This window comes from Blennius ocellaris, assembly GCF_963422515.1.
Source record: "Blennius ocellaris genome assembly, chromosome: 13".
In the NCBI taxonomy this organism is placed as follows: domain Eukaryota; kingdom Metazoa; phylum Chordata; class Actinopteri; order Blenniiformes; family Blenniidae; genus Blennius; species Blennius ocellaris.
The window spans coordinates 24,839,785-24,865,854 of record NC_137662.1 but is presented as its reverse complement, the minus strand read 5'-3'; the positions used below and the strand labels follow the sequence as shown (position 1 = coordinate 24,865,854).

General features: G+C 47.2%; 2 protein-coding genes across 2 annotated transcripts; one reads left to right on the top strand and one right to left on the bottom strand.

Annotated features, from left to right (window-relative positions):
* Positions 1 to 348: 348 nt before the first annotated feature.
* Positions 349 to 14,678, top strand: LOC308138143 (lysosomal cholesterol signaling protein-like). The gene is made up of 20 exons (XM_080507130.1): positions 349 to 447; positions 811 to 995; positions 1,658 to 1,805; positions 1,985 to 2,114; positions 3,821 to 3,999; positions 4,198 to 4,350; positions 5,436 to 5,503; positions 5,624 to 5,795; positions 6,873 to 7,028; positions 7,109 to 7,192; positions 7,268 to 7,379; positions 8,714 to 8,798; positions 9,507 to 9,594; positions 9,696 to 9,936; positions 10,023 to 10,100; positions 11,107 to 11,261; positions 11,913 to 12,008; positions 12,281 to 12,345; positions 12,431 to 12,568; positions 13,151 to 14,678. The coding sequence occupies exons 2-20, from the start codon at positions 850 to 852 to the stop codon at positions 13,197 to 13,199; spliced, it is 2,343 nt and encodes a 780-aa protein (XP_080363256.1). The 5' UTR covers positions 349 to 447; positions 811 to 849; the 3' UTR covers positions 13,200 to 14,678.
* Positions 14,679 to 14,774: 96 nt separating this feature from the next.
* On the bottom strand, positions 14,775 to 25,283 carry LOC308138885 (transmembrane protein 41A-B-like). The gene is made up of 5 exons (XM_080508174.1): positions 24,983 to 25,283; positions 20,562 to 20,712; positions 19,319 to 19,480; positions 17,616 to 17,754; positions 14,775 to 17,508 (listed from the first exon to the last, which is right to left on the bottom strand). The coding sequence occupies exons 1-5, from the start codon at positions 25,237 to 25,239 to the stop codon at positions 17,294 to 17,296; spliced, it is 924 nt and encodes a 307-aa protein (XP_080364300.1). The 5' UTR covers positions 25,240 to 25,283; the 3' UTR covers positions 14,775 to 17,293.
* Between the last annotated feature and the right edge of the window lie 787 nt (positions 25,284 to 26,070).

The window sequence follows — 26,070 nt, the reverse complement described above, 5'->3', positions numbered from 1 at the left end:
AACCTGCAGTACTAATTTAATTTAATTTAATTTACACAACCTGCACTACTAATTACATTTTAATTTAATACAATTAAATACAATTAAAATGATTTAAAATAATTACATTTAGTTTAATTTAATTCTTTTTTTTCAATTTTATTTCATTTCATTTAATTTAATTTTTTAGTAATTTACACAACCTGCAGTACTCTCTTCTCCACTCTTGACATTAACAATCGATAAATATGTTTTCGATTCATTAAATATCACATCAAATCCAGTTTGTTTATTTTCATCCAATCACATTTCGAGTTGGAAGAGGATCTCGGCGCTGACTGGCTGAAGCGCCTGTCAGTCAAAGTGTGGGAGGCGGCCGCTGCTGTGCAGCTGTGAGACTGCGGCGTAAACACAGCCAGCAAATCTCCACATTTATCGTTTTTCCCCGGATAAAGATGACCGTCTAAGGTACGCAGACAACAGATTGTCCTCCCAGACGAATCGTTTTGTGCATGAGCATCACGGCGGAGGCGTTATTTGTCGCCCGGGGCTCCGTTATTTAGTCGCATTCATGCTAGCGACGTTAGCGCCTCCAGTCATGACGGTTTGCCCACTTTAGATGACAAACACTGGAAATCGGCTGTTTTTGGAGTCGGTGCACGTGATTGAAGGTCCAAACTGCTAAAATGATTCATTCGTGGTATCAAACTGCAAAATCCACGTCCATGTTGTGCGTCAATGAATGAATGAATGTTTAATTAGAAGAGATCAGATCTCAGATCAGTTTGTTGTTGTTCTGCGGTTTAAATCACGTGTCCCTCGTGTCCACAGTCCGTCCCTCCGCCCCTCCAGGCCCTGACCTCTGACCCCATGGACACGCTGGTGCTGATCCATGGGAAGAACATGTCCCAGGGGCCCCCGGCCGGGTCCCCGGGGCCCCACATGTCCATCGACAAGCTGTTCCCAGCGCTGCTGGAGTGTTTCGGCATCATTCTGTGTGGCTACGTGGCCGGCAGGTGGGACACGTCCTCGTCCTCATCTACGTCCTAGTCCTCATCCTCGTCCTCATCCTCGTCCTCACCCTCATCCACGTCCTAGTCCTCATCCTCGTCCTCATCCTCGTCCTCATCCACGTCTTCGTCCTCGTCCTCACCCTCGTCCTAGTCCTCATCCTCGTTCTCACCCTCGTCCTCACCCTCGTCCTCACCCTCATCCTCGTCCTCATCCTCACCCTCATCCACGTCCTCATCCACGTCCTCATCCTCGTCCTCACCCTCATCCTCGTCCTCGTCCTCATCCTAGTCCTCATCCTCGTCCTTACCCTCGTCCTCACCATCATCCTTGTCCTCCTCCTCGTCCTCACCCTCGTCCTAGTCCTCGTCCTCATCCTTTTACTCATCCTCGTCCTCATCCTCACCCTCATCCACGTCCTCATCCTCGTCCTCACCCTCGTCCTCGTCCTCACCCTCATCCACGTCCTCATCCTAGTCCTCATCCACGTCCTCGTCCTCGTCCTCACCCTCGTCTTCGTCCTCACCCTCGTCCCCATCCTACTCCTCATCCTCATCCACGTCCTCATCCTCATCCTCATCCACGTCCTCATCCTCGTCAAGATGAATGTTTCTGAATCAGAGTTTCTGACGTATGACCCCCCCCCCCCCCCCCGGCCCCCCCGCAGGGCTGACATCATCACTGAGAGCCAGGCCAAAGGTTTGGGGAGCTTCGTGTCCAAGTTTGCTCTTCCTGCTCTGCTCTTCAAGAACATGGTGATGCTGGACTTTGAGAACGTCAAGTGGGTGTTCCTGTGGAGCATCCTCATCGCTAAGGTGAGTCCTCATCGCTAGGTCCTCATCGCTAGGGTGAGTCCTCATCGCTAGGGTGAGTCCTCATCGCTAAGGTGAGTCCTCATCGCTAGGGGGGGTCTCTCTGTCCAGCGTCCGTCCATTCCATTACTGTACTGAGATAAATGTCCGCAGACAGCAGCAGTTCCCCTCCCCCCCCCCAGGTGGCGGTGTTCGTGGTGGTGTGCGTGGTGACGCTGGCCGTGATTCTGCCAAAGAGCCGCTACAGCAAGGCCGGGCTGTACGCCATCTTCGCCACCCAGAGCAACGACTTCGCTCTGGGGTACCCCATAGGTAAGGCAGCCGCACGGTGGGTAAGGCGACCTCAGGGGGACGGCGTGTGGCGTACCCCCACGGCGTACACTTCATCAGGATCGCTTGGGAAAAAAATAAAGCAAGAGCAAGAAAATAGGAAATAGTAAAATGGAGACAATTTTATTATAATAATAGTAATTATTTGTTATTATTAATTGCATAATTTTAGTTTGCTATTATTGAAATAATTTTATTCTAATCTTATGGAGACATTTTAATTTAATTTTAATTTAATTTATTAAATTATATATTTCTTTATAAGTAATAATAATAATAATTATTAATTTATAATTTTTTATTTTAATTAATGTAGTTATGTATAATCAATTAATAAATAATAGTTATTTGTTATTATTGTATAATTTCTGTTTGCTAATCTTCTAAAGAATTTTATTCTAATCTTGTGGAGACATTTTTATTTTATTTTGATTTAATTTATTCAATTATTGTGATGTAATTTATTCAATTAAATCAATTATAATTTTTCTTAATTTAACTAATGTAACTATGTATAATTAATATTTATTTATAGAAAATTATTACATTATAGAAAATAATTCAACCGTTCACTGTTACTGTCTATTTATTCTATTTTATACCCATACTTTGTCACTTTACTGTCTATATGATTATATGTTGTATATATTTTTAAATTGTTATTTTTAATATTATTGTTAGGTGCCTTGTTGCACTGTGGGTCCGAGACGACTGAAATGTCGTCAGTGCCGTACGTCATCATATCAGCACACTGGACAATAAAGCTGACTTTGACTTTGTGCAGAAGCCTTGAATGAAAAGACCTCGATTCTAGTTTAATGGATGATTTGTCTTGTCCCACCTTGTCTTGTCCTGTCCCGTCTTCTCCTGCCCCGTCTTGTCCCGTCCCGCCCCGTCTTGTCCCGTCCCATCTTGTCCCGTCCCGTCTCGTCCCGCCCCGTCCCATCTCGTCCCATCTTGTCCCATCCCGTCTCGTCCCGTCTTGTCCCGTCCCATCTCGTCCCGCCCCGTCTTGTCCCATCTTGTCCTGTCCCGTCCCGTCTTGTCCCGTCCCGTCTTGTCCCGTTCCATCTTGTCCCGCCCCGTCTCATCCCATCTTGTCCTGTCCCGTCTCGTCTTGTCCCGCCCCGTCTTGTCCCGCCCCGTCCCGTCTTCTCCCGCCCCGTCTTGTCCCGTCTTGTCCTGTCCTGTCTCGTCTTGTCCCGTCCCGTCTTCTCCCGCCCCGTCTTGTCCCGTCCTGTCTCGTCCCATCTTGTCCTGTCCCGTCCCGTCTTGTCCCGTCCCGTCTTGTCCCGTTCCATCTTGTCCCGCCCCATCTCATCCCATCTTGTCCTGTCCCGTCTCGTCTTGTCCCGCCCCGTCTTGTCCCGCCCGTCCCGTCTTCTCCCGCCCCGTCTTGTCCCATCTTGTCCTGTCCCGTCTCGTCTTGTCCCGTCCCATCTTGTCCCGCCCCATCTCATCCCATCTTGTCCCGTCTCGTCTTGTCCCGTCCCGTCTTGTCCTGTTCCATCTTGTCCCGCCCCATCTCATCCCATCTTGTCCTGTCCCGCCCCGTCTTGTCCCGTCCCGTCTTGTCCCGTCCCGTCTTGTCCCGTCCCGTCTTGTCTCGTCTCGTCCCGTCTCGTCTTGTCCCGTTCCATCTTGTCCCACCCCGTTACACCTCGCCCCGTCCCGCCCCGTCCGTCCAGTGGACGCCCTGTACAGGAACACGTACCCAGAGTACCTGCAGTACGTGTACCTGGTGGCTCCGGTGTCCCTCATGCTGCTGAACCCCATCGGCTTCTCCCTGTGTGAAGTCCAGAGGTGGAAGGACCGGGGCCTCGACCACCGCAGCTCCCTGGGCATCCTGGGAGTCGTCGTCCTGCAGGTGCTACAACCGCAACCACAACCGCAACCGCGCTCCCGCTCCCGCTCCCCCTCCTCTCCACCCCGCAACCTGTCAGGAGACTCACTGCTTCCTCCTCCTCCCTCCTTCTCCTCCCTCCTTCTCCTCCTCCTGCTCCTCCTCCTCCTCCTGCTCCTCCTCCTCCTCCTGCTCCTCCTCCTCCTCCTCCTCCTCCTCCAGGTGATGAAGAACCCCATCGTGTTCATGGTGATGGTGGGAATCGTGTCCCACTTCCTCCTGGACCAGCAGGTTCCCGCCGTGATGTCAGAGTTCGTCGACGGCCTCGCCAACTCCTTCGGCGGCGCCGCCTTGTTTTACCTCGGCCTCACCATGGTGAGTCTCGTTTCCACGGCGACGCAGGGAGCAGCCGCCGGAGACGCCACTCTCCGGAAGCGCCGCTGCTGCACGTGCTCAGTAGAGACGATCAGAACGATGTTTCCTCCGCGATGTCATGTCCATGGCCTCCTGGGGCTTTTATTTTGACAATCACCGTAATAACAATCCAAATTGTTACTTTTATTTTGACAGTCAGCATAATAACAATCCAATGTGGTACTTTTATTTTGACAGTCACCATAATAATCCAATGTTGTACTTTTATTTTGACAGTCACCATAATAACAATCCAACTTGGTACTTTTATTTTGACAGTCACCATAATAACAATCCAATGTGGTACTTTTATTTTGACAGTCACCATAATAACAATCCAATGTGGTACTTTTATTTTGACAGTCACCATAACAATCCAACTTGTTACTTTTATTTTGACAGTCACCATAACAATCCAACTTGTTACTTTTTTTTTGACAGTCAGCATAATAACAATCCAATGTGGTAGTTTTATTTTGACAGTCACCATAATAATCCAACGTGGTACTTTTATTTTGACAGTCACCATAATAACAATCCAATGTGGTACTTTTATTTTGACAGTCACCATAATAACAATCCAACTTGTTAGTTTTATTTTGATAGTCACCATAATAACAATCCAACTTGTTAGTTTTATTTTGACAGTCACCATAATAACAATCCAACTTGTTAGTTTTATTTTGACAGTCACCATAATAACAATCCAACTTGTTAGTTTTATTTTGACAGTCACCATCATAACAATCCAACTTGTTAGTTTTATTTTGATAGTCACCATAATAACAATCCAATGTGGTACTTTTATTTTGACAGTCACCATAATAACAATCCCACTGTGTTCTGTCATTGTTAAGGTTTATATTTTCTGCTGCATGTGTGCGTTAATGACTGAAACTAGAGCTACACTCGGTAGAGCGCAGTCCTACGCCAACGCCACATTTGAACCGAGTTAGCATCGTTGGCATGCTAGCCTTTAGCTCATGTCGATGCTAACTGTGTAGCTCAGGTAGTTTGTTGACGTGCGCCGTCTCGTCCTCCGTCAGGTGGGACAGATGGGGAAACTGACGCGAGACACCGGCGTGGCGCTGATCCTCCTCATCACGGCCAAACTGTGAGCGCCGCCCGTCCCCTGGTCCAGGTGGTCCCGTCCCCTGGTCCAGGTGGTCCCGTCCCCTGGTCCAGGTGGTCCCGTCCCCTGGTCCAGGTGGTGACGTGGTTGTCCCCCCCGCAGGCTGCTGGTGCCGGTGGTGTGTAAGACCATGGTGAACGTCCTGGACGTGGGCGTCAACGCCTCCAACACCAACCACACCAGCCTCTCCAACTTCGCCTTCCTGTACGGCGTCTTCCCTACGGCGCCCAGCGTGGCCATCTACGCCGCGCACTACGGCCTGGAGCTGGAGGTGGTGCGTCTGTACTCCATTACTTCCTCTTTACTCTGATACTCAGCTGCTTCTTTCTCAATGCTTTTAACCATTACTGGTGCTTTGTTGATACTTTTTAACCATTACTGGTATTTTAGCGATACTTTTTAACCACACTGGTACTTTGTTGATACTTTTTAATCATTACTGGTACTTTATTGATACTTTTTAACCATTATTGATACTTTATTGATACTTTATCGATACTTTTTAACCATTACTGGTGCTTTATTTATACTTTTTAACCATTACTGGTGCTTTATTTATACTTTTTACCATTACTGGTACTTTATTGATACTTTTTAACCATTACTGGTACTTTGTAGATACTTTTTAACCATTACTGGTATTTTATTGATACTTTTTAACCATTATTGATACTTAATTGATACTTTATCGATACTTTTTAACCATTACTGGTACTTTGTTGATACTTTTTAATCATTACTGGTACTTTGTTGATACTTTTTAACCATTACTGGTATTTTAGCAATACTTTTTAACCACACTGGTACTTTGTTGATACTTTTTAATCATTACTGGTACTTTATTGATACTTTTTAACCATTATTGATACTTAATTGATACTTTATCGATACTTTTTAACCATTACTGGTACTTTGTTGATACTTTTTAACCATTATTTGTACTTTATCGATACTTTTTAACCATCACTGGTACTTTGTTGATACTTTTTAACCATTACTGATACTTTATTTATACTTTTTAACCATTATTTGTACTTTATCGATACTTTTTAACCATCACTGGTACTTTATTTATACTTTTTAACCATTATTTGTACTTTATCGATACGTTTTAACCATTACTGGTACTTTATTGATACTTTTTTACTTTCTTGAAATGTTTTCACTGTTACTCTATTAAGTAAGATGATTACGCACTCAGACACACACACACACACACACACACACACACAACCACAGAGCTTTTGCCGTGTGAACCTGACGAGCGGTGTCAGCATGTAGGGAAACTCCAGTTCTACCTTCACTGCAGTCCAGATGTTGGGTAACCACACTGTGTGTGTGTGGCGTGCAGGTGACGGCGGGGATGGTCATCAGCACGCTGCTGTCCGCGCCCATCATGTACGTGTCGGCCTGGCTGCTGACCATCCCCCAGATGGACCCCACCCCCCTGCTGGCCGAGCTGGAACACGTCAGCTTCAACATCAGCATCGTCAGCCTCGTGGCCCTGGTGAGCGTCTCGCCCGTCCCCGCGCTCCTGTTGTTACCGTTGTTACTCCGGGTGAAGTGACCGGTGGTCCTCCCCGTCAGGTGTGGACCATCGCAGTGACCGTCCTGGGCAGGAAGCGCAGCGGCCTTCCTCACGTCTTTGTCCTGAACCTGTTCGTGGCTCAGGTCGGTGTGGATCACTGAAGGCGCCGCTCCGCCGGTCTGGTGGCTGACGGTCGTCGTCTCTCCCTCTTCCCGCAGCTCCTGGTGTGCGTCGGCATGATCTCGTGGAACGTGTCCACCAACCTGCTGGCCAAGACGCTGTCCTTCACCGTCCTGTACGGCGCCCTGTACGCCACCTACGTCTGGACCGGTGAGGCTTTTCATTATGTGTGTGTGGGGGATCAGCCTCCTGCTACTGAGGCCATGACTCTTTAAAGTCCTAGTGAAATGAAGGTTCCACCTCCAAAACACTCTGGTGTCTCTTCTAGAACGTTTTCCTGCTAACTGGCTGAAGGGTAAAATGTTAAAACACGACAATCTGCCAGAAAATAGCCGATAAACGGCGCTATTTCCTCTGCTGGGCGGAGCTTCTGACAATAACAGAGTGACATCACGAGTTGTGCACACGCCCAAGTTGTGTTTACATTATGGAGGATCAGAGTTTTGACCACGAAGAGGCTGAATTGAACCATATTTCATCATCGTGGTCATTTCAAACCCAGTGATTGATGAAGAAGACACAGAAGGTGGTTCTGCCATCGGTGACCCCGTCTGGAACATGTTTGAGGAAGCAGAAGACGCTTCGTCCTCCATTCGTCCTCGTCTCCTCGCCTCAGCAGCCGCCACTTTTCACCTTTGAGGCTTTGAGGCTCCTGACTTTTGGCAGAACGAACGACTTCCTGGATCCAACACGTCCAAGAGCTAGAAGACTGTGGAATCACCGGAGATGAGTCCAGGTGTTACTTGATCGTCTACTAGCCGCCCAAGCTAGTGGCTCCCGCTAGCCACTAGCCGCCCGAGCTAGCGGCTCCCGCTAGACACTGGCTCCCGCCGCGGTGCTCGCAGCCTTGGCTAACTCCCGGTGTTTAGCCGAGGGGGACTCCCACATTTTGGATGTTTTCGGTGTTTGACGGTTGCTTTTCAGCTCCAGCGTGTCCTTCATCCTGCCACATTGGATTTCGTGTTTCGCTCCTCCTTTTCTCCTCTCTGGTCTCTTCCAGGCTCAATCTTTCGTCAAGGCTCATAAAACGCCGACTATAACTTCTAAACACTGTAAAAACTTTGATATTTAACAGGGAAACAAGCCGATATAAACACAACAGATCGAGATCTGCACAACTCGTGACGTCACACATAGGCTCCGCCCACAATGGCCCACGAAGAAGAAGGATTCCCCCGACTTCCTCGGCTGGAGATTCAAAATTCAAATAACTTTGTTGTGCGACAACAGTGGTGGGGCAGAGTCGGAGGAACCTTACAAGTAGAACCCCAACTGTCGTTTTTTGCAAAGTAGTGTTTTACATTTCACTGGGACTTTAATGTGTTTACTTTGACAGGAGTGGTCATTTTCAACATACTTCTGTTGTTCTCATCAATATTGGATTTTAATTTCTAAACCACGGACGTCATCAATACTCTCCAGTACGTCAACGTTTATAAAACTCTGTGAAATACATGATTGAGTGTTTCCCTGTCGCTCCCCAGGTCTGATCCCTCTGTGCCTGGCTCTGACCAACAGAGACGACCTGCTGAGGCTCAGAGCCGAAGTCTTCCTGGTGGTGGGTTGGGGGTAAGACTCCGTCGCCTCAGAGGAAGAAAAGGAGCAAATTGTTCCTGGATGAAGGACGAAAGCTGCTTTTGGTAAACTGTCTGGAGTCTGTTGTGGCAAAACGAACACGTGGGTTCATGGGTGTGCCTGGAAGGAGCTCTAAATGGATTTTGCCCTCAAACCGGGGGGTTTTATTCACCCTGAATTCAGACTGGCAGGACATGATTCACTACAGGGAGCCTCGAATTATTTCTCTTGGGAGAGACGTGCAAAGAAAGCCCTGGCGGGGAGACGTAGCTGTTCTTGCACAGGAGTGGCGACAGATCGCTTGTAAAATCGATCGAATTCGATGTTTTTTTGTTTGTTTTTTTACTTTATTTGTATTAATTTTTTAATACTAAACATGAACATGAGAACTCACGTTACAGAACCTCCCTCGACAGCAAGACAGCAGATACATGACAGTGTAAGAAAAATAACAATAATAATACGATGACAACAGAACCGATATGAGACACAGACATAAAAAGACGGGCAGTTAAGACGTTACCGTGTCGTTTAGGTGGCCAATCAGGTCGACAGGTATTTTTCTATAGGGAACCGTTTTTTCATGAAGATCTCAGACTTCAACTGTAGTTTTGCCGTTAAAGCCTCCATTCCATAAATCTCTCTCACTTTGTGTTTTTCACTTTGTCCCACTGTTGGTTTTTGTGTGTTTTTTGCGTGCAGGGTTCCCTTCCTGATGGTGGGAGGCCTGCTGATCACAGGGGAGCGGACCGACACCATGGACTCGGCCTTCTTCTACGGCAGAACGCAGGTGGGGGGGGTGGGGGGGAACGGCACGTCCACGTCACGGAACGCGTGTCGGGCCGCGGCTTTAATCGTGACTCTTGCGTGGAATCCGGCTTCGTCCTGCAGATGATCAGCAGCGCGGTGGTTGTGGCCGTCAGCCTGGCGCTCGGCGCCGTCTCCCTCATGGGCCTGAGTCAGGGGGAGGCGGATCAGAGCGGCTACCAGGCTCTGAGCAGGGCGGCTGTGACGGGCGTCGGCGAGGAGCCGAGGCCCCCTGCTGGCCTGGAGGAGGAGCAGCAGCAGCAGCAGCAGCAGCAGCAGCAGCAGGCGGAGGCGGCGAACTCCCCTTCCTGCAGCATCAACTCGGGTGATGTGATGGATTTGAATTCGTCCCGGCCGCCGTCAGGTCGGCGGCCCTGTTTTGCTGACGGTTTGCGTGGCTCCGCTGTGCAGAACTCCACGGCTTCTCGCCGCTGCAGACGATCCCCGACATCATGGCCAGCACCCAGAGGGAGCACAGGAACGGCGCAGGTAACAAACAATCGCATTTATATGTGCAGTTCCACTTCTTTACCCAGAAGCTATCAATATTACAATTACCCTTGAGAAATGTGCGGGTTTTTTTTTTATTATGGAGGTATAATCCAGTGTTTTTCAACCACGGTGGAAATTATCCAATTTCACATTTTTTATAAAAAAAACATTTGTGTGCAGAGCGTGCATGTATAAATACTGTGGCGAGCGCCGAGATTCTTTTCTGCCAGCTGATCACCAGAGGCTTTTATTTTGACATGAACGCACGCAACCGGAACTTCATAACAGGACGAGACTCCACACAACACATTTCTCACTGATGGTTGATCACCAACGTCCAACAAACCAAACTAGACGACATAATGAACTATCTGAACCGAGGAACAAAAACACAACACAAGCACAAACCAACACACACAACAACCCCGACAATAACCCTCGATAACCTCCGGCAACACATAACCTGAACTCCCATCATGCCCTGCAGCGAACAACTCCGTGATGCTACAATACTCTTCACCACTAGAGGGCAGTGTGTTGCAGAGTAATCATGTATAAATACTCTTCGCCACTAGAGGGCAGCACAGAACTTTGCCGGTGAAATGTAAAGTGACAGACGTCAGTGTGGTTCATCTCCACCTCCTGCTACCATCTTGTATCAAAGTACTGTGTCAGTGACAGTGATGGAGAAGTTTTTGAAAACCAGGATCTCAGCTCTTCATCCATCAGGTCCAGGTTTCACACTGAGGGAGGCACTATTAAAAAAAGTCCTTGTTTCTGGATTTACTGGATTCCTGTTGATCAAACTTTGATGAGAAAGACTTTATATTGTTAATAGAGGCTACAGAGTTTAACATTTTAACATTTTCAGGTGGAGGTGTGCCTCCAGAGTTTTACAAAGAAAAAAGTGTGCCTTGGCTCAAAAAGGTTGAAAAACACTGGTATAATCAGCATGAGAATATTTTGCACTTGGAGGATTTTCTCTCTTGCGTTTCCCCTCCAGGCCACAGCGGGGCGCCGTCTGAAGGGCAGCTGCAGAGCTCCTCCCCCTCGGAGCAGCCCCTGAATCTGCCCCCGCCCGGCCCCCCGGCCCCCGAGGAGAACCGCACGGTCCGATACGTCCTGCTGTGTCTGCTGCTCATCGTCAGCCTGCTGGCGGTACCAGGAGCTCGCTGTTCTTATGTCCTACACTTTATCCTCTCCCCAAAGAAACATTAACAAGGGACAGTGGATAATGTATAATATAACACCCCCCCCCCCCCCAAAAAAAAAAGAGAGATAATATTGCTTTATTTATTTATTTTTTAATACTTTTTATTTCTCTTTGTTCTTATAGACATAGAAAACAAACAGCGAGAAGCAATACAAAAGGGGCGTCACACTTTTCAGTCAGTCAAAAAAGGATTCTCTTCTTCTCTCTTTCTAAACGAGGTCCATTTCCTCCATTGTTGTGTTCAGTCACCTGCTTTGATTTTCAGGTGAAAAGTCATTTTCTCCATTGAATAGATTTCCTCCATGATGGAACTCCAGTGTCCTGTTCCTGGAACGTCGCTCTTTAACCAGTTCCTAGTAATGACCTCTTAAAAGCGATGATCGTTATCTTAAAGAGGTTCCTGTCTTCCTTCAAGATGATTCCTTCTGGGAACAATCCCAGACACAGAACCCGTGGGTCCCCGGGGAACCTTGTATTTTAGGATGTCCTCCAGAACACCAACACTGTCATCCCAAAAAATATTGCTTTTTTATATTTAAATTCGAAGGCTGACGACTCTTCTAGCGTGACGACTGATTGTCGTCTCTGTCCTCCAGAACCTGTCCAGCTGTCTCTGGTGGCTCTTCAACAAGGATCCCGGGAGGCTCTACCTGGAGCTGCAGTTCTTCTGTGCCGTGGCCAACTACGGACAGGTACTTCCTGCCGGCTGCACCGCTTCCTGTTTACACGTGAAACGTCGTCGCGTTTCGAAAACGACGTCAGTCACTGCATCGGCAGAAATGCTGGGAGTCGTGACACGTTGGAGGAAACTCTGTTCTGATCGTCTCTACTGAGCATGTGCAGGAGAACTCGTCATTACGCCCGTAGCGGCCATTTTGAAAAGTTGTGTTTTCCCTTGTTGCCATGGAGACGGAGTTAGGGGAGGTGAGTTTCCGGACTTGATACTCACTCTCTTGTGTCCCAGGGTTTCTTGTCCTTCGGGGTCTTCGGCCTGGACCGCCACCTCGTCATCTCCCCCTTCAAGAAGAGGTGAGCCGAGACGCCGCGCGCCGTGGCACGCCGAGGCCCGACCCGACCTGACGACTCACCCCCCGCTCTGCCCCCCCCCCCGCAGGTTCCTGGGTCTACTGCAGGGCCGCCACGGCGAGGACCTGAGCCCCTCCGCCGGGCCCGAGGACGTCCGGCTCACCTGCACGCAGTTCGTCCGCTACCACAAAGACCAGTGTGTGCAGGACGTGGTGCACACCCGCAGGTACGAGCAACACCAGGGGCCCCAGGACGGAGCCTTGAGGGACCCCACAGGTGGTTTCCAGACTCAGAGTCCGAACTACCTGCTGGTCGTCACGATCTTGTCAGTAGGGTTTCAAACGAATTTTCACCAACTCTGTCGGGAGCGGCAGGGAGATCCAGAAACTCTAGATCCAGAAGCTCTAGATCCAGAAGCTCTAGGTCCAGTAACTCTAGATCCAGTAACTCTCGATCTAGAAACTCTAGATCCAGAAGCTCTGAAGTGTGGGTATGAGGGGGCGTGGCCACAGACACTACTATATACTACTAGGATTCAGTGTACTCAAACACTGACGTATAAACAGAAGCGTCACCAGATTCACTTTCATCTGCTGATTATTTAAACTTCTTTCTTCCTCAAAGGAAATTCAAAATATTCAGCTCTGCTTAAAACTCTTAAAAGAACTCGAGTGCTTTTCTTTGCTTCTCTTCTTTCAATTCTTTCCGTTCTTGCCTCTTTATTAATCCGCCTCTTGCTTCCCCCTCTCTTTTCCACCCTTTGCTTTCCTGCACCTGCGCCACTCTGCTCTTGGCTGTCGCCCCCTAGTGGCTCGGGGGAAAGTGTGCACGCTCCGACGGGCGAATCCTTCCTCTGATAGCGGCAGGTCTGAGGGGGCGGAGCTTTGGGGCGCCCCCCCCCTCCTCGTCAGCAGGACACGGACCAGGATTGTCCACCCCCCCACCCCCCCACCAGCATCCCCCTCACCCCTCCCACCCCCCACCCCCGGCGCCCCCCCAGAGTGAGAGTGCGTTTAGAGGTGGGCTGGCTGCTGCAGCGCGGCCTCTGCTCCGGGACGGCTGATGCCCTGGGGGGGGGGGGTCATCCACCCCGTGGGTGGGTCGGCGCAGGACCTGGGCAACGAGTGCGGGAGGGGGAGTACGGACGGAACGGCGTGCCAAAGAGGAAGTGCCTTACGGCGCCGTTCGAAACCAAGAAGGAAAAAAGGCCGGAACACTTTGTATTTACTGCATGCTTTGATCTTTGACCTTTGACCTTTGAACTTCTCGCCTCACTTCACACTACGATCAGGCAGGAGTCGTTTAGGAAAAGGATGACGAGTGAGAATGGGGACGCTTCGGCTCTCGTTTGAACTCCGATGGGTTTGATTCTAGAAAAAAAAACAGATCGTTCTTCATTATGACAAAATGGCCGAACCGTCAGACGAGTCACTGAAAGCCTCCGTTGTTTTCCGCATTTGCTTTATGTTTGGATCGGACGGATTCTATCAGTCTAAACGGTCTTCTGGTGCAGGGGGTCGAACGTAACCGGCCGCATGAGGCTCCCGCTGGAAAAACTGAACGTTTCAGAGAAAACATTTATTTATCTATTTTTCTTAAAGTGGCAGACGAACATCACGGCCCTCCAGGAAAGATGAAAGACGAATCCCAAATGCAATGTGGCCTATGGGAAGAGGAGGAAGTACTTCCTCTCGTGGCGCCATGTGCCAGAGCAGCGCTGCCTGGTTGTGGGAGGAGTCAAAGGGGGAGGAGCCTACCTTGATTGTGATTGGCTGAACCCCCGATGACATCATATAGGGTTTGAATTCTGATTGGCTGCTTGGAGCAACACAGTTTTTAAAAGAGAGCGAGAGGGAGAGAGGACACACTTTCTTCACTTCTGGGGCGTCGGTCCAGGTATGGGGATGATTCTTACTGCTGGAGAACCTTTAGGAGGTGGATTTTAAATAATAGTCCCGACTTGTTCCGTATTCGTTTAGCTGTTCGTTCGTCGTACACGAGGTTTACAGGTCGGACTCGCCTGTTGAAGTTTACGACGGGTTGGTAAAGTCAGACCAGGGGATCAAAGGAGCGTCTCCATCGGCGTCGTCTTCCAACTTTCTCTTCAGGTCCTTTGTGTTTTCTGAGAGGATGACCATGTGACTTACTTCTTGTGTGTGTGTCTGCATGAACAAAGCGTATTTTCTATGTCGTGTGTGTGTGTGTGTGTGTGTGTGTGTGTGTGTGTGTGTGTGTGTGTGTGTGTGTGTGTGTGTGTGTGTGTGTGTGTGTGTGTGTGTGTGTGTGTGTGTGTGTGTGTGTGTGTGTGTGTGTGTGTTTGTACGAGGCGTGACGGTGTTCCGGAGGAATCAGACTGTTTGAACCAAATAAAAACACGTGAAAAATACAAACTGTTTAACTCGTTACTCGTGTATAAAAAAAAGTTCAAACTGTGAAGAAAAATCATGAACTTTTTATTACAGTTTAAAACTTTAAAACAAAAACATCCACCACGAAGAACAGAGTGGATTTAAAGAAGGGTTTTTTGTTTTTTGTTTTTTTAATTCCCTATATCTAGCATGTAGCCTCGCTACTGCCTTGGCTCCGCAGCTCGTCAACACGCCGTGGGGCGGAGTTACGTGATGCCCCTGAACGCACCACTCGAGGCTCCTGCAGTTAAAACCAGACCAACATGGCGGCTCGGACACAAACTCTCTCTTTTATTACTGAAACGGTTCAGAGAAATGTGTTTCTGACTTTACAGACGTGTGGCTCTTGTGAGGGGGGCGTGGCCTGTGACGAGAGGGGGCGTGGCCTGTGTGCATCGTCGTTTATTTTTGGCGGCGTGTCGTTTCTCGGAGCTGCAGAAGCTACGGATCCTCGAAGGTTTCATAAGGTGATATGTCGGGATTTCTCAAGGAGCTGGATTCTACTTCTGTATTTCTATGCGCGCCGTTTCCTCTTCTGCATTTTGGGTGTATTTGGTGAGTCACAGTGCCCCCAAAGGCCCGGCATGTGTACTGCGTGCCTCGACGTGGTGACTCTTCTGGACCGGACGCAACACGTTCGTCTCGACGCATCAATAAGACTGGTTTTATCTTTTACGAGCAGTGAAATAACAACTTTGGCGTTTTTCTCGAGTCCCGAGTCGCTTTAAAAAAATGACCGGACTCTTTAAACTGAAAACGACAACACGTATGGAAATGTAGAAAAATGTCAGAAAGTTATAAAATCACAGTAATGCAGATGAGTCGTAAGCGTTGATGGTTTTTCCTCAGACGATCAGCACCTCAAAACCAAAACCCCTTTTCTTTGCTCCACTTTTTTGTATTTTTGTATTTTTTTTTTAATTAAGTTTACGTTTTAAGACTTTCTGCTTGACTTGGAAAAAGTCCGAGCTCGCCTCTTCACATTTAAAACAATATTGCACTAAAGTCTGAACAGGCTTTAAAGAAGAAGAAGAAGAAGAGAGTTCAAAGTGCTCGTCAGCAACACAAATATACATTTAAACGTATTCCCTCCTCCGACCGTCGCCGGGGTTTAATCCGGCTTCTACGTGTTTCTGTGTTTGGCAGGATTGACTCCGGTTCCAGTTTCCTCCCGCGTTTTCCAACACGTCTGAACGACTCCTGTCGCCCCGGGACTCGTCACGTAGCGACGAGCTCGTCCAGCATTAAGACTAAATTCTCACTTAGTGGAGAAACACCAGAGAAGCTGAACGTTCCGATTCCAATGTGAGAAAAACGCTCACTTTTTTTCCTCTTTAGAACTCGTTTTCCTATTTGGCGGTTTTGGATCCCTGCTCACTTAAAGTCCTAGTGAAATGAAGATTCCACCTCCAAAACACTCTGGTGTCTCTTCTAGAACGTTTTCCTGCTAACTGGCTGAAGGGTAAAATGTTAAAACACGGCAATCTGAGAGAAAATAGCCGATAAACGTTGGTATTTCCTCTGCTGGGCGGAGCTTCTGACAATAACAGAGTGACATCACGAGTTGTGCACACGCCCAAGTTGTGTTTACATTATGGAGGATCAGAGTTTTGACCACGAAGAGGCTGAATTGAACCAGATTTCATCATCATGGTCATTTCAAACCCAGTGATTGATGAAGAAGACACAGAAGGTGGTTCTGCCATCGGTGACCCCGTCTGGAACATGTTTGAGGAAGCAGAAGACGCTTCGTCCTCCATTCGTCCTCGTCTCCTCGCCTCAGCAGCCGCCACTTTTCACCTTTGAGGCTCCTGACTTTTGGCAGAACGACCGGCTTCCTGGATCCAACACGTCCAAGAGCTAGAAGACTGTGGAATCACCGGAGATGAGTCCAGGTGTTACTTGATCGTCTACTAGCCGCGCAAGCTAGCCGCTCCCGCCGCCCGTGCTCCTTTTCTCCTCTCGGTCTCTTCCAGGCTCAATCTTTCATCAAGGCTCATAAAACGCCGACTATAACTTCAAAACACTGTAAAAACTTGGATATTTCAGAGGGAAACAAGCCGATATAAACACAACAGATCGAGATCTGCACAACTTGTGACGTCACACATAGGCTCCGCCCACAACGGCCCACGAAGAAGAAGGATTCCCCCGATTTCCTCGACTGGAGATTCAAAATTCAAATAACTTTGTTATGCGACAACAGTGGAGGGGCAGAGTCGGAGGAACCTTACAAGTAGAACCCCAACTATCGTTTTTTGCAAAGTAGTGTGTTACATTTCACTGGGACTTTAAAATAAGTGATAACATTTACTCACATTTTAAAGATAAGACAATAACCCGGAGGTGAAGCTGTTGGCTTCAACTGAAGAGGTAGTTTTTTTTTCTTCTTTTTTTTTTTTTTTTACATCAATTAATCTGATTTCAGTGTTTCTGTCCTCAAAACCCCGTTTTGAGGCTCGTCTGTGACCTGGGTAAAGGTCACTTTCCAGTCCTCTCTCTCTCTCTCTCTCTCTCTCTCTCTCTCTCTCTCGTCCCCGTCGTCACCGCCGCTTCCGGTCCCGGCCGGCGCCGTCCAGGCCGTCCACCTGGAGGTGGGCGTGGCCGTAGCGCTCGATGAGCGCGCCGGGCAGCAGCGCCATGAGGGCGATGGCCAGCAGCTGGGCCAGCGTGGCCCAGGAGAAGATGTCGTCCAGGGAGGAGATCTGGGACAGGATGGCGCCGGTGCGAACGCAGATGAAGTTGTAGGGGATCAACCCTGGAGGAGAGAGAGAGAGAGAGAGAGACAGAGAGAGAGAGAGAGAGTGAGAGAGGGAGGGAGCGTTTGCTTCGCCACTCGGCCGCCGGTTGTGCGTTTGGTCTCACCGATGAAGACGGAGGAGAAGAAAATGGGCATGGGGATGTTGAGGACGGGACAGGTGATGTTTAGGAACCAGTTAGGAGTCATTGGGAAGAATCGGAGGAAGAGGAGGAAGAAGAATAAACGGCTACGATTCTCCTCCGCCTGGCAGAGAGAGATGGAGGGAGAGAGAGAGAGAGATGGAGGGAGAGAGATGGAGAGAGAGAGAGAGAGAGATGGAATGAAAACAGGAAGCGGGGCAAATGAAATGAACAGGAAGGAGGTCAGAAGTGAAGAAAGTGTGTCTCTCTCTCTCTCTCTCTCTCTCTCTCTCTCTCTCTCTCTCTCGCTCTCGCTCTCGCTCTCGCTCTCTGTCTTTCTCTCTCTCTGTCTCTCGCTCTGTCTCTCTCTCTCTCTCTCTCTCACTCTCGCTCTCTGTCTTTCTCTCTCTCTGTCTCTCTCTCTGTCTCTCGCTCTGTCTCTCTCTCTCTCTCTCTCTCTCGCTCTCGCTCTCTGTCTTTCTCTCTCTCTCTCTCTCTCTCTGTCTCTCTCACTCTCTCACAAGTGTGTTGCTCCAAGCAGCCAATCAGAAATCAAACCCTATATGATGTCATCGGGGGTTCAGCCAATCACAATCAAGGTAGGATCCCCCCCCCCCCCCCCACCCCTTTCACTCCTCCCACTCGCAGCTCTGCTCTGGCACATGGCGCCACGAGAGGAAGTACTTCCTCCACCTTCCCATAGATGGGCGTGTGTGGGGGCGGAGCCAGTCCAGCTCACACAGACACAGCAGATTCTGAATGTAGCTCCTAGGATCTAATATTCTAATGGAGGAGAATGAAGGAGGAACTTTGAATAAAATATTTTCTGACCAACGAGAGCATGAGGAAGTTTTGAAAAGCTGGATAATGTGACTCCGTTAAGAAATTACTCTATAATCTGTATATAATTTGTCATTTTCGTCACTGGCTTGGCCAATAGTGAGGAAGGAATCTGTCAAAATAAATGTGTAAAATCTATTGGAAAAAATAAATAAAAGTAATAATAATAAGTGATATGGGGAGGAAGGATGGAGAGAATTATGGGAACAGAAATTAGGAAAATGTTACAAAAAGTTAGAAGAAAAACAAAATAAGTAAAAAAAAAAAATGTTAAGCTTTTCCTTGAAATGTTCCATTTCTGCTGAGTCATGATGAAATGACTGGGTCACTTCCTGGAGTCGGTTAGTATTAGTAGTAATAGTAGTAATAATAATAATAATAATAATATAACAATAATAATAGATTTTATTTGGCAGCGCCTTTCAAACTCCCTCGGTTCCGTTACATGTTAAAAATGCGGTAAAAACTAGTGCTGTCGCTCGATTAAAAGAAATTAACTAGTTAATCGCACAATTTTCTGTAATTAATTGCGATTAATCGCATTGTTTTTCTCCTGGAGACTGAAGCTCGTAATGGATATTTATTGGGGGAAAACCACAGAATTAATGTCGACTCAGCACACAGAGACTATATCTAAATCCCCAAACTATTTTCAGATCTTTTCAAAGTAAAGCTAATGACTTTCACGTTCTCAGTCGGCCGTCAGGGAACTTTTTATAGTGAAAAAAGAAGATTAAAGCGGCTGTAATTCCTCCGCGACTCTCAAACCTCAGCCTCTCTGCTGCTTGGTGAAGTACCGTGAAGTACTGTGAAGTACCGTGAAGTACAGCGGGGGGTCCAGGGCCTACCTTCCTCTGCAGCAGCGCCACCTTCTGGGGGAAGAAGTGAACCACGTACTGTTTCCCAAAGGCTTTGGACAGCAGGAAGCACAAGGTGGAGCCGGAGGTGGTGAGCAGGCAGGCGAGGAGCAACCCCACCCAGGGCCCGAAGATGGCCCCGGCCAGCATGTTCTGGAGGGGGAGGGGCACAAAGCTTTCAACTCTTTCAACTCCGCCTCACGGTACTTCTGACGTTCTTTCATCTGATACAGCAAAAACAAGTCTGAATCTTAATACTCATGTACTCATATCAGGAATAGCGACGGCGTTAAAGTGAGTTAATAAAGTTCTGTATTTCAGTCCCGACTTCAACAGAAGACAAAAACTCTGGCGTGCAGGAGCAAAGCCACCTCATGGAGGAGATCAAAGGAAATCGGCGTCTGTTGCCATGGAGACGGTCCGGAGCCCGAAGCTAACGTCTCGGTTCGGCAAGTATCCAGATACACGTTATGAGCGCATTGACTCGCAGTGATGTAGCTACCAGTACCTGGTGGGGTCGTTATTACTGTGACTGTCAAAATAAAACTACCTGGTGGGGTCGTTATTACTGAGACTGTCAAAATAGAACCACCAAGTTGGATTGTTATTACGGTGACTGTCAAAATAAGACTACCAAGTTGGATCGTTATTACAGTGACTGTCAAAGTAAAAGTACCAAGTTAGATTGTTATTACTGTGACTGTCAGAATAAATGTACTAAGTTGGATTGTTATTACGGTGACTGTCAAAATAAAAGTAACAAGTTGGATTGTTATTCCGGTGACTATCAAAATAAAACCACCAAGTTGGATTGTTATTACGGTGACTGTCAAAATAAAAGTACCAAGTTGGATTGTTATTACTGTTACTGTCAAAATAAAAGTACCAAGTTGGATTGGTCTTCCAGTGACTATCAAAATAAGACTACCAAGTCCCAGGAGAATCGCCTTTCGAGGCCAAAATTCTATGAAAAGTTTCCGTGTTTACTTGAAAAAGTTGTTTTCAGGTTGTTGTGTACACGTCTACACAATTTGTATATTTGTGAAAAGTTGCCTCTTTTTATTTCTTCCCCCTCTTCTCCACACGGAGTCGGAGCATTTTCTAAAAGTTTCGTCACCAGTGGCTCGGGAGCGCCGGAACCCTAAACACATTTTCCCTTTGAGTCACAACTTGAAAGAGGGAATCCACTGGAACCTGCAGGAGGTCGTCGGTATCGTCTTGAGAGTCGTCTCACCAGTAAAGACGACCCCGGTATGGCGAAGGACTGCTTGTACAGGTAGGCGCTGCAGAACAGCAGCAGGACGTAGCCGTAATGCTCCTGCTTGTAGAACTTCAGCAGCTCCGCCAGGTGGCGCAGTTCCTCCAGGTCCGACGGGAACTTTAGCCTGGACACACAAAGCCGCCGCCGCGGGAGATCAAAGGATATTAGCATCTGTTGCCACGGAGACGCTCCCCGCTCGGTGTGTTTCACGCAGCGATGTGGCGACATGACGGCACTAGTTGGTGTCGGTGTGCGGTAACGGCTATCACGGTAGCGATGCTAACTCGGTTCCGCCAAACAAATGTGGCGTTGGCGAAGATGTGCGTTCTACCTAGCGTAGCTCTAGGTTGTAGGAGATTTTGTTCTGTCCTTCATTCAGGTCTCGTTTATGTGACTTTTTCAACTGAAAAAAAACAAAAAAACAAAAAAATAACTTTTATTACGATTTGAGAAACGCTCCGACTTTGTCTCCGTGGAAACGGCGTTGAAAAAAGCGCAACTTTTCTAAAGCGATGCTGCGCGTGCGTGTAGAACGGATTGTTTCTGAATTAAAAAAAAAAACGCAAAACGACAAAGAAAGACGGTAGGAAGGAGCGTCAATATTCTCTGCGCACGAGAAAAGTGCGCCACCGTGTGGCCCGACATGCTAGCTACGCACCTGTCGCCACGACAACGCCGTTTCGCGTCACTGTGAAAACGTAATCGTTTTTTTGGGCCGAAGTTTCACCTGATTTTAGGAGCTTGGAATCGTTTTGATGTGATTGTTTGGGCGGAAGAGACGCACACCTGTAGCCACGCCCCTCAACCTGTAGCCCCGCCCCTCTACATGTAGCCCCGCCTCTCGACCCGTAGCCCCGCCCCTCGACATGTAACCCCGCCTTTCAATCTGTAACCCCGCCTTTCAATCTGTAACCCCGCCCCTCTACCCGTAGCCCCGCCCCTCGACCTGTAACCCCGCCTTTCAATCGGTAGCTCCGCCCCTCGACCTGTAACCCCGCCCCTATACCCGTAGCCCCGCCCCTCAACCTGTAACCCCGCCTCTCAACATGTAACCCCGCCCCTCGACCTGTAACCCCGCCCCTCGACCTGTAACCCCGCCTTTCAATCGGTAGCTCCGCCCCTCGACCTGTAACCCCGCCCCTATACCCGTAGCCCCGCCTCTCGACATGTAACCCCGCCTCTCGACATGTAACCCCGCCCCTCGACCTGTAACCCCACCTTTCAATCGGTAGCTCCGCCCCTCGACCTGTAACCCCGCCCCTATACCCGTAGCCCCGCCTCTCGACATGTAACCCCGCCTCTCGACATGTAACCCCGCCTCTCAACATGTAACCCCGCCCCTCGACCTGTAACCCCGCCCCTCGACCTGTAACCCCGCCTTTCAATCGGTAGCTCCGCCCCTCGACCTGTAACCCCGCCCCTATACCGCCGCCTAAAGGCCCGGCAGACAAACTACGTCAGGTTGAGTCGTTTCCATAGCGACGAGTGGAGCGAAACTCTCCTGAGAGCGAGAGAAACTTGAAATATCACGTCAACGGCAGCTTTCCTCGGCCTGAGAAACTTTAATGAGGTCAATTTGTGCTTTTTTTTCCTATTTTTATTTTTTGGTTGAAATTATATAAAATAAAAAAAAAAAAGTAAAGTTGAAATAAGAACAAAGACGTGGAGAAATAAAAATAAAAGTGGAGGCAAGTGGGAGGGAAACGGGATACATTTGATTTTGAGGACGGAAATAGCGAGCCGGGAACACACACACACACACACACACACACACACACACACACACACACACACACACACACACACTGATGATGATGATGATGATGATGTGTAAGCGCTTGTTGGACACATGACACTGTATGTACAGTATTTGGGGGGGTTCAGTAATGGAGACACCCCGGGGGGGGGGGGGGGGGGGTGGGGGGGGAGGGTTAACCCTCTCACCACCAAATCTACTGGATTTATTTACAGTTAATATTTGTAGAAATGTTCAATAATGTACAACAATTATGAATTATTAAAAGATTAATACGTCAGAAACTGCTTCAGAAACATTCGTCTTCCTGCGGCGCAACTTTACGTAACGTGATGTGTGGGGACACGTGATATTAGATTACACACACACACACACACACACACACACACACACACACACACACACACACACACACACACACACACACACTTGTGGGGCCTTCCCAATGACATAATGCATTCCCGTTCCCCCCCACCTTAACCTTTATCACTGTGTGTGTGTGTGTGTGTGTGTGTGTGTGTCCCACACAGGTAGAAATATAGCAAATATACACTGAAACACACACGTATGACAAACCTGAGTCATATAAACAGTTAACTAAATCTAAACTAAACCTAAACTTAAACTAAACCTAAATTTAAACTAAACTTAAACCTAAACTAAATCTAAACTAAACCTAAACTTAAACTAAACTAAACCTAAATTAAACTTAACCTAAACTAAACCTAAACTTAATCTAAACTAAACCTAAACTTAAACCTAAATTAAACTTAAACTTAACATAAACTAAACTCAAAGTAAACTTAAACTAAACCTAAACTTAAACTAAATCTAAACTTAACCTAAACTAAACTTAAACCTAAATTAAACTTAACCTAAACTAAACTCAAACTAAACTTAAACTAAACCTAAACTAAACCTAAACTTAAACTAAATCTAAACTTAACCTAAACTAAACTTAAACCTAAATTAAACTTAACCTAAACTAAACTCAAACTAAACTTAAATTTAACTTAATCTAAACTAAACCTATACTTTAAACTAAACTCAAACTAAACCTAAACTTAAGCTAAACCTAAACTTAAACTAAATCTAAAATTAACCTAAACTAAACTTAAACTAAACATAAACTTAACCTAAACTTAAAGTAAACTTAAACCTAAACTTAAACTAAATCTAAACTTAACCTAAACTTAAACCTAAACTTAACCTAAAATTAAACTAAATCTAAACTTAACCTAAACTAAACTTAACCTAAACTAAACCTAAACTGACTCTTACACATCAGTTCTCCTCAGCATGATAAGAAACATTCCTTCATCCATTTCTATCCTAATGTGTTGGTGCACACACACACACACGCACGCACGCACGCACGCACGCACGCACGCACGCACGCACACACACACACACACACACACACACACACACACACACACACACACACACACACACACACACACACACACACACACACACACACTTGGCCCCAGATTGTCCTCGTCGGCGTTATTCTATCGTCTCTCGACGACGCACACTCGCCCGTCTGGCACATTGCGGCATACTAGTTTGACAACACACACACACACACACACACACACACACACACACACACACACACACACACACACACACACACACACACACACACACACACACACACACACACACACACACACAGGGAGAAACGTGATCTCTGCACTTGGAGAAAGATAAAGAAAGAAGACGAGACGTGTTTACGTATTAAAAACATTATTTCAGAGCCACAGAGTCGTTGTCATCTGGAATTTGTTTGTTTGTTTGTTTGTTTACTTTCCGCCAGCGAGACGCTCGGGCCAGGCGGCGTCCCCTCCATCCCCTCCCTCTGGTTCCTCCTCCGTCCAGCGGGAGGAAAGGAAAGACGGGGAGTTTCTGTTGTGAGCGATTTTAAAATAGACCGACGGCGACTTTAACGTCACTTTGTCTCATTTTCTCATGTTTCTGCTCAACTTCAGCTGAAGCTGCAGTCTGAGGCTCAAACGTCTGGAAAGAGATTAATCACTGGAGTAAAACCCCGGAAACGTCACACATTATCTCAATAATGCAGAAAAAGAAGGCGAAACTGTTAAAATCAGGTAGAAAAAGATGTGAAATGGAAACGACGAAGGTTGAAACAAGTCTAACGTCGATATTTTCCTCATGTCGGACACAAGAAGGTGAAATATTAAACACTGCAGGTGGAGAATTGTACAAACTTAAGCTTTAATTCTGGCCCTGGTGAAAAGAAATTAACCCATTTATTTTTATATTTAAAGAGGATTTATTTGATTTGTATAAAAAAATTTCAATAATATCTAATGTTGTTGAGTTTGTGCCACAGAATCTAAATTATAGTCAAGTTTCACTGCTTGAATGAGGAAAATAGTCAAATATAATTAAGAATATTTATTTATATTGCACAAGATGCAATTGTCTCATCATACTTTTATCTACATATTATTTCTACAGTGAAAAACAAGAATATTAAATAAAATTAGTCCAAACATGACATATTTATATCTTTGTTGTGTAAAGAGTTTAAAAAAAAAAAGTGATTTAAGTCATAAATAATCTAATTAAATGCATTTATATGATGTTAACAGGTTCAGGTTGTTGGTACCTGAACTCCGGGGGCTCCTCGTCCTGCTCCCCCGGGGGAAGACGCTCCGGCGGGGGGAGGCTCTCCGGTCCCGGGGGGAGGCTCTCCGGCGGCCCCGGGGGAAGACGCTCCGGTCCCGGGGGGAGGCTCTCCGGCGGCCCCGGGTGAAGACGCTCCGGCGGGGGGAGGCGCTCCGGCGGGGGCAGGTGAGTGGACAGCAGGTAGAGGTAGACGGTCGCGGCCGCCACGATGGCAGCGAGTCCGGCCACGGAGCGCATGACAGCGGGCAGCCGGCGGAGGCTCTCCGCGCTGCGGGGCTCCGGCCTGGATTGAAGCGGAGGGGGACGAGGAGGGGGGGGGGGGGGGGGGGGGGGCGAGGGGGGGCCGAGGGGGGCGGAAGGTGTCGCTTCACCCGGGAACTGGACACGAGTGACGGCTGACATTCTGCCCGGGTCACATGGCTCAACACACTTTTACACTTTTACAAGCTTTAATGCTCAAATATTCTCTTTATTATTTAGAAGAAAAATCATTTTTGGTCCCAAAACAAGAAATAAATTATTAATAAAAGAAAACTTTTTGGTTTGTACGTTGGGATTGTAGTTGCACGGTCCGACCGATAGAGGGCGACGTCATAAAGTCCATGATGATTTAAAAATAGTAACAATGATTTTGTTATTGTTTTTTTTTTTTAACTCGTATTAATAAATAAGGAAACAAAAACATTTATTCGGATGCAGTTGGTGTATTTAAAAAAAAACTTTTAAAATATGCATTTTATCTTAAATTTTTGTGTTGCAGAATTAATTATAATATTTAAAATGAAAAGAAATATATATGTATAAATAAAATGAACAGTTATATTTGGAGAGGATTACATATTTGTTTTGCATAACTCCTCAACTTTTATTCATTCATGATCAAAAGTGAATAATCTGAAATATACAGTTTAAACTTTATGGAAAAGGACGATTACCGGTACGTTTCTTTGAATTAATTATCTTAATTAAAAAAAAAAAAAAAAATAAAAAATAAAGTGAAATTGAGCACAGGACCAACTCAAATCGATATTTTATTTTGACAGCCGCCGTGATAACAATCCAACTTGG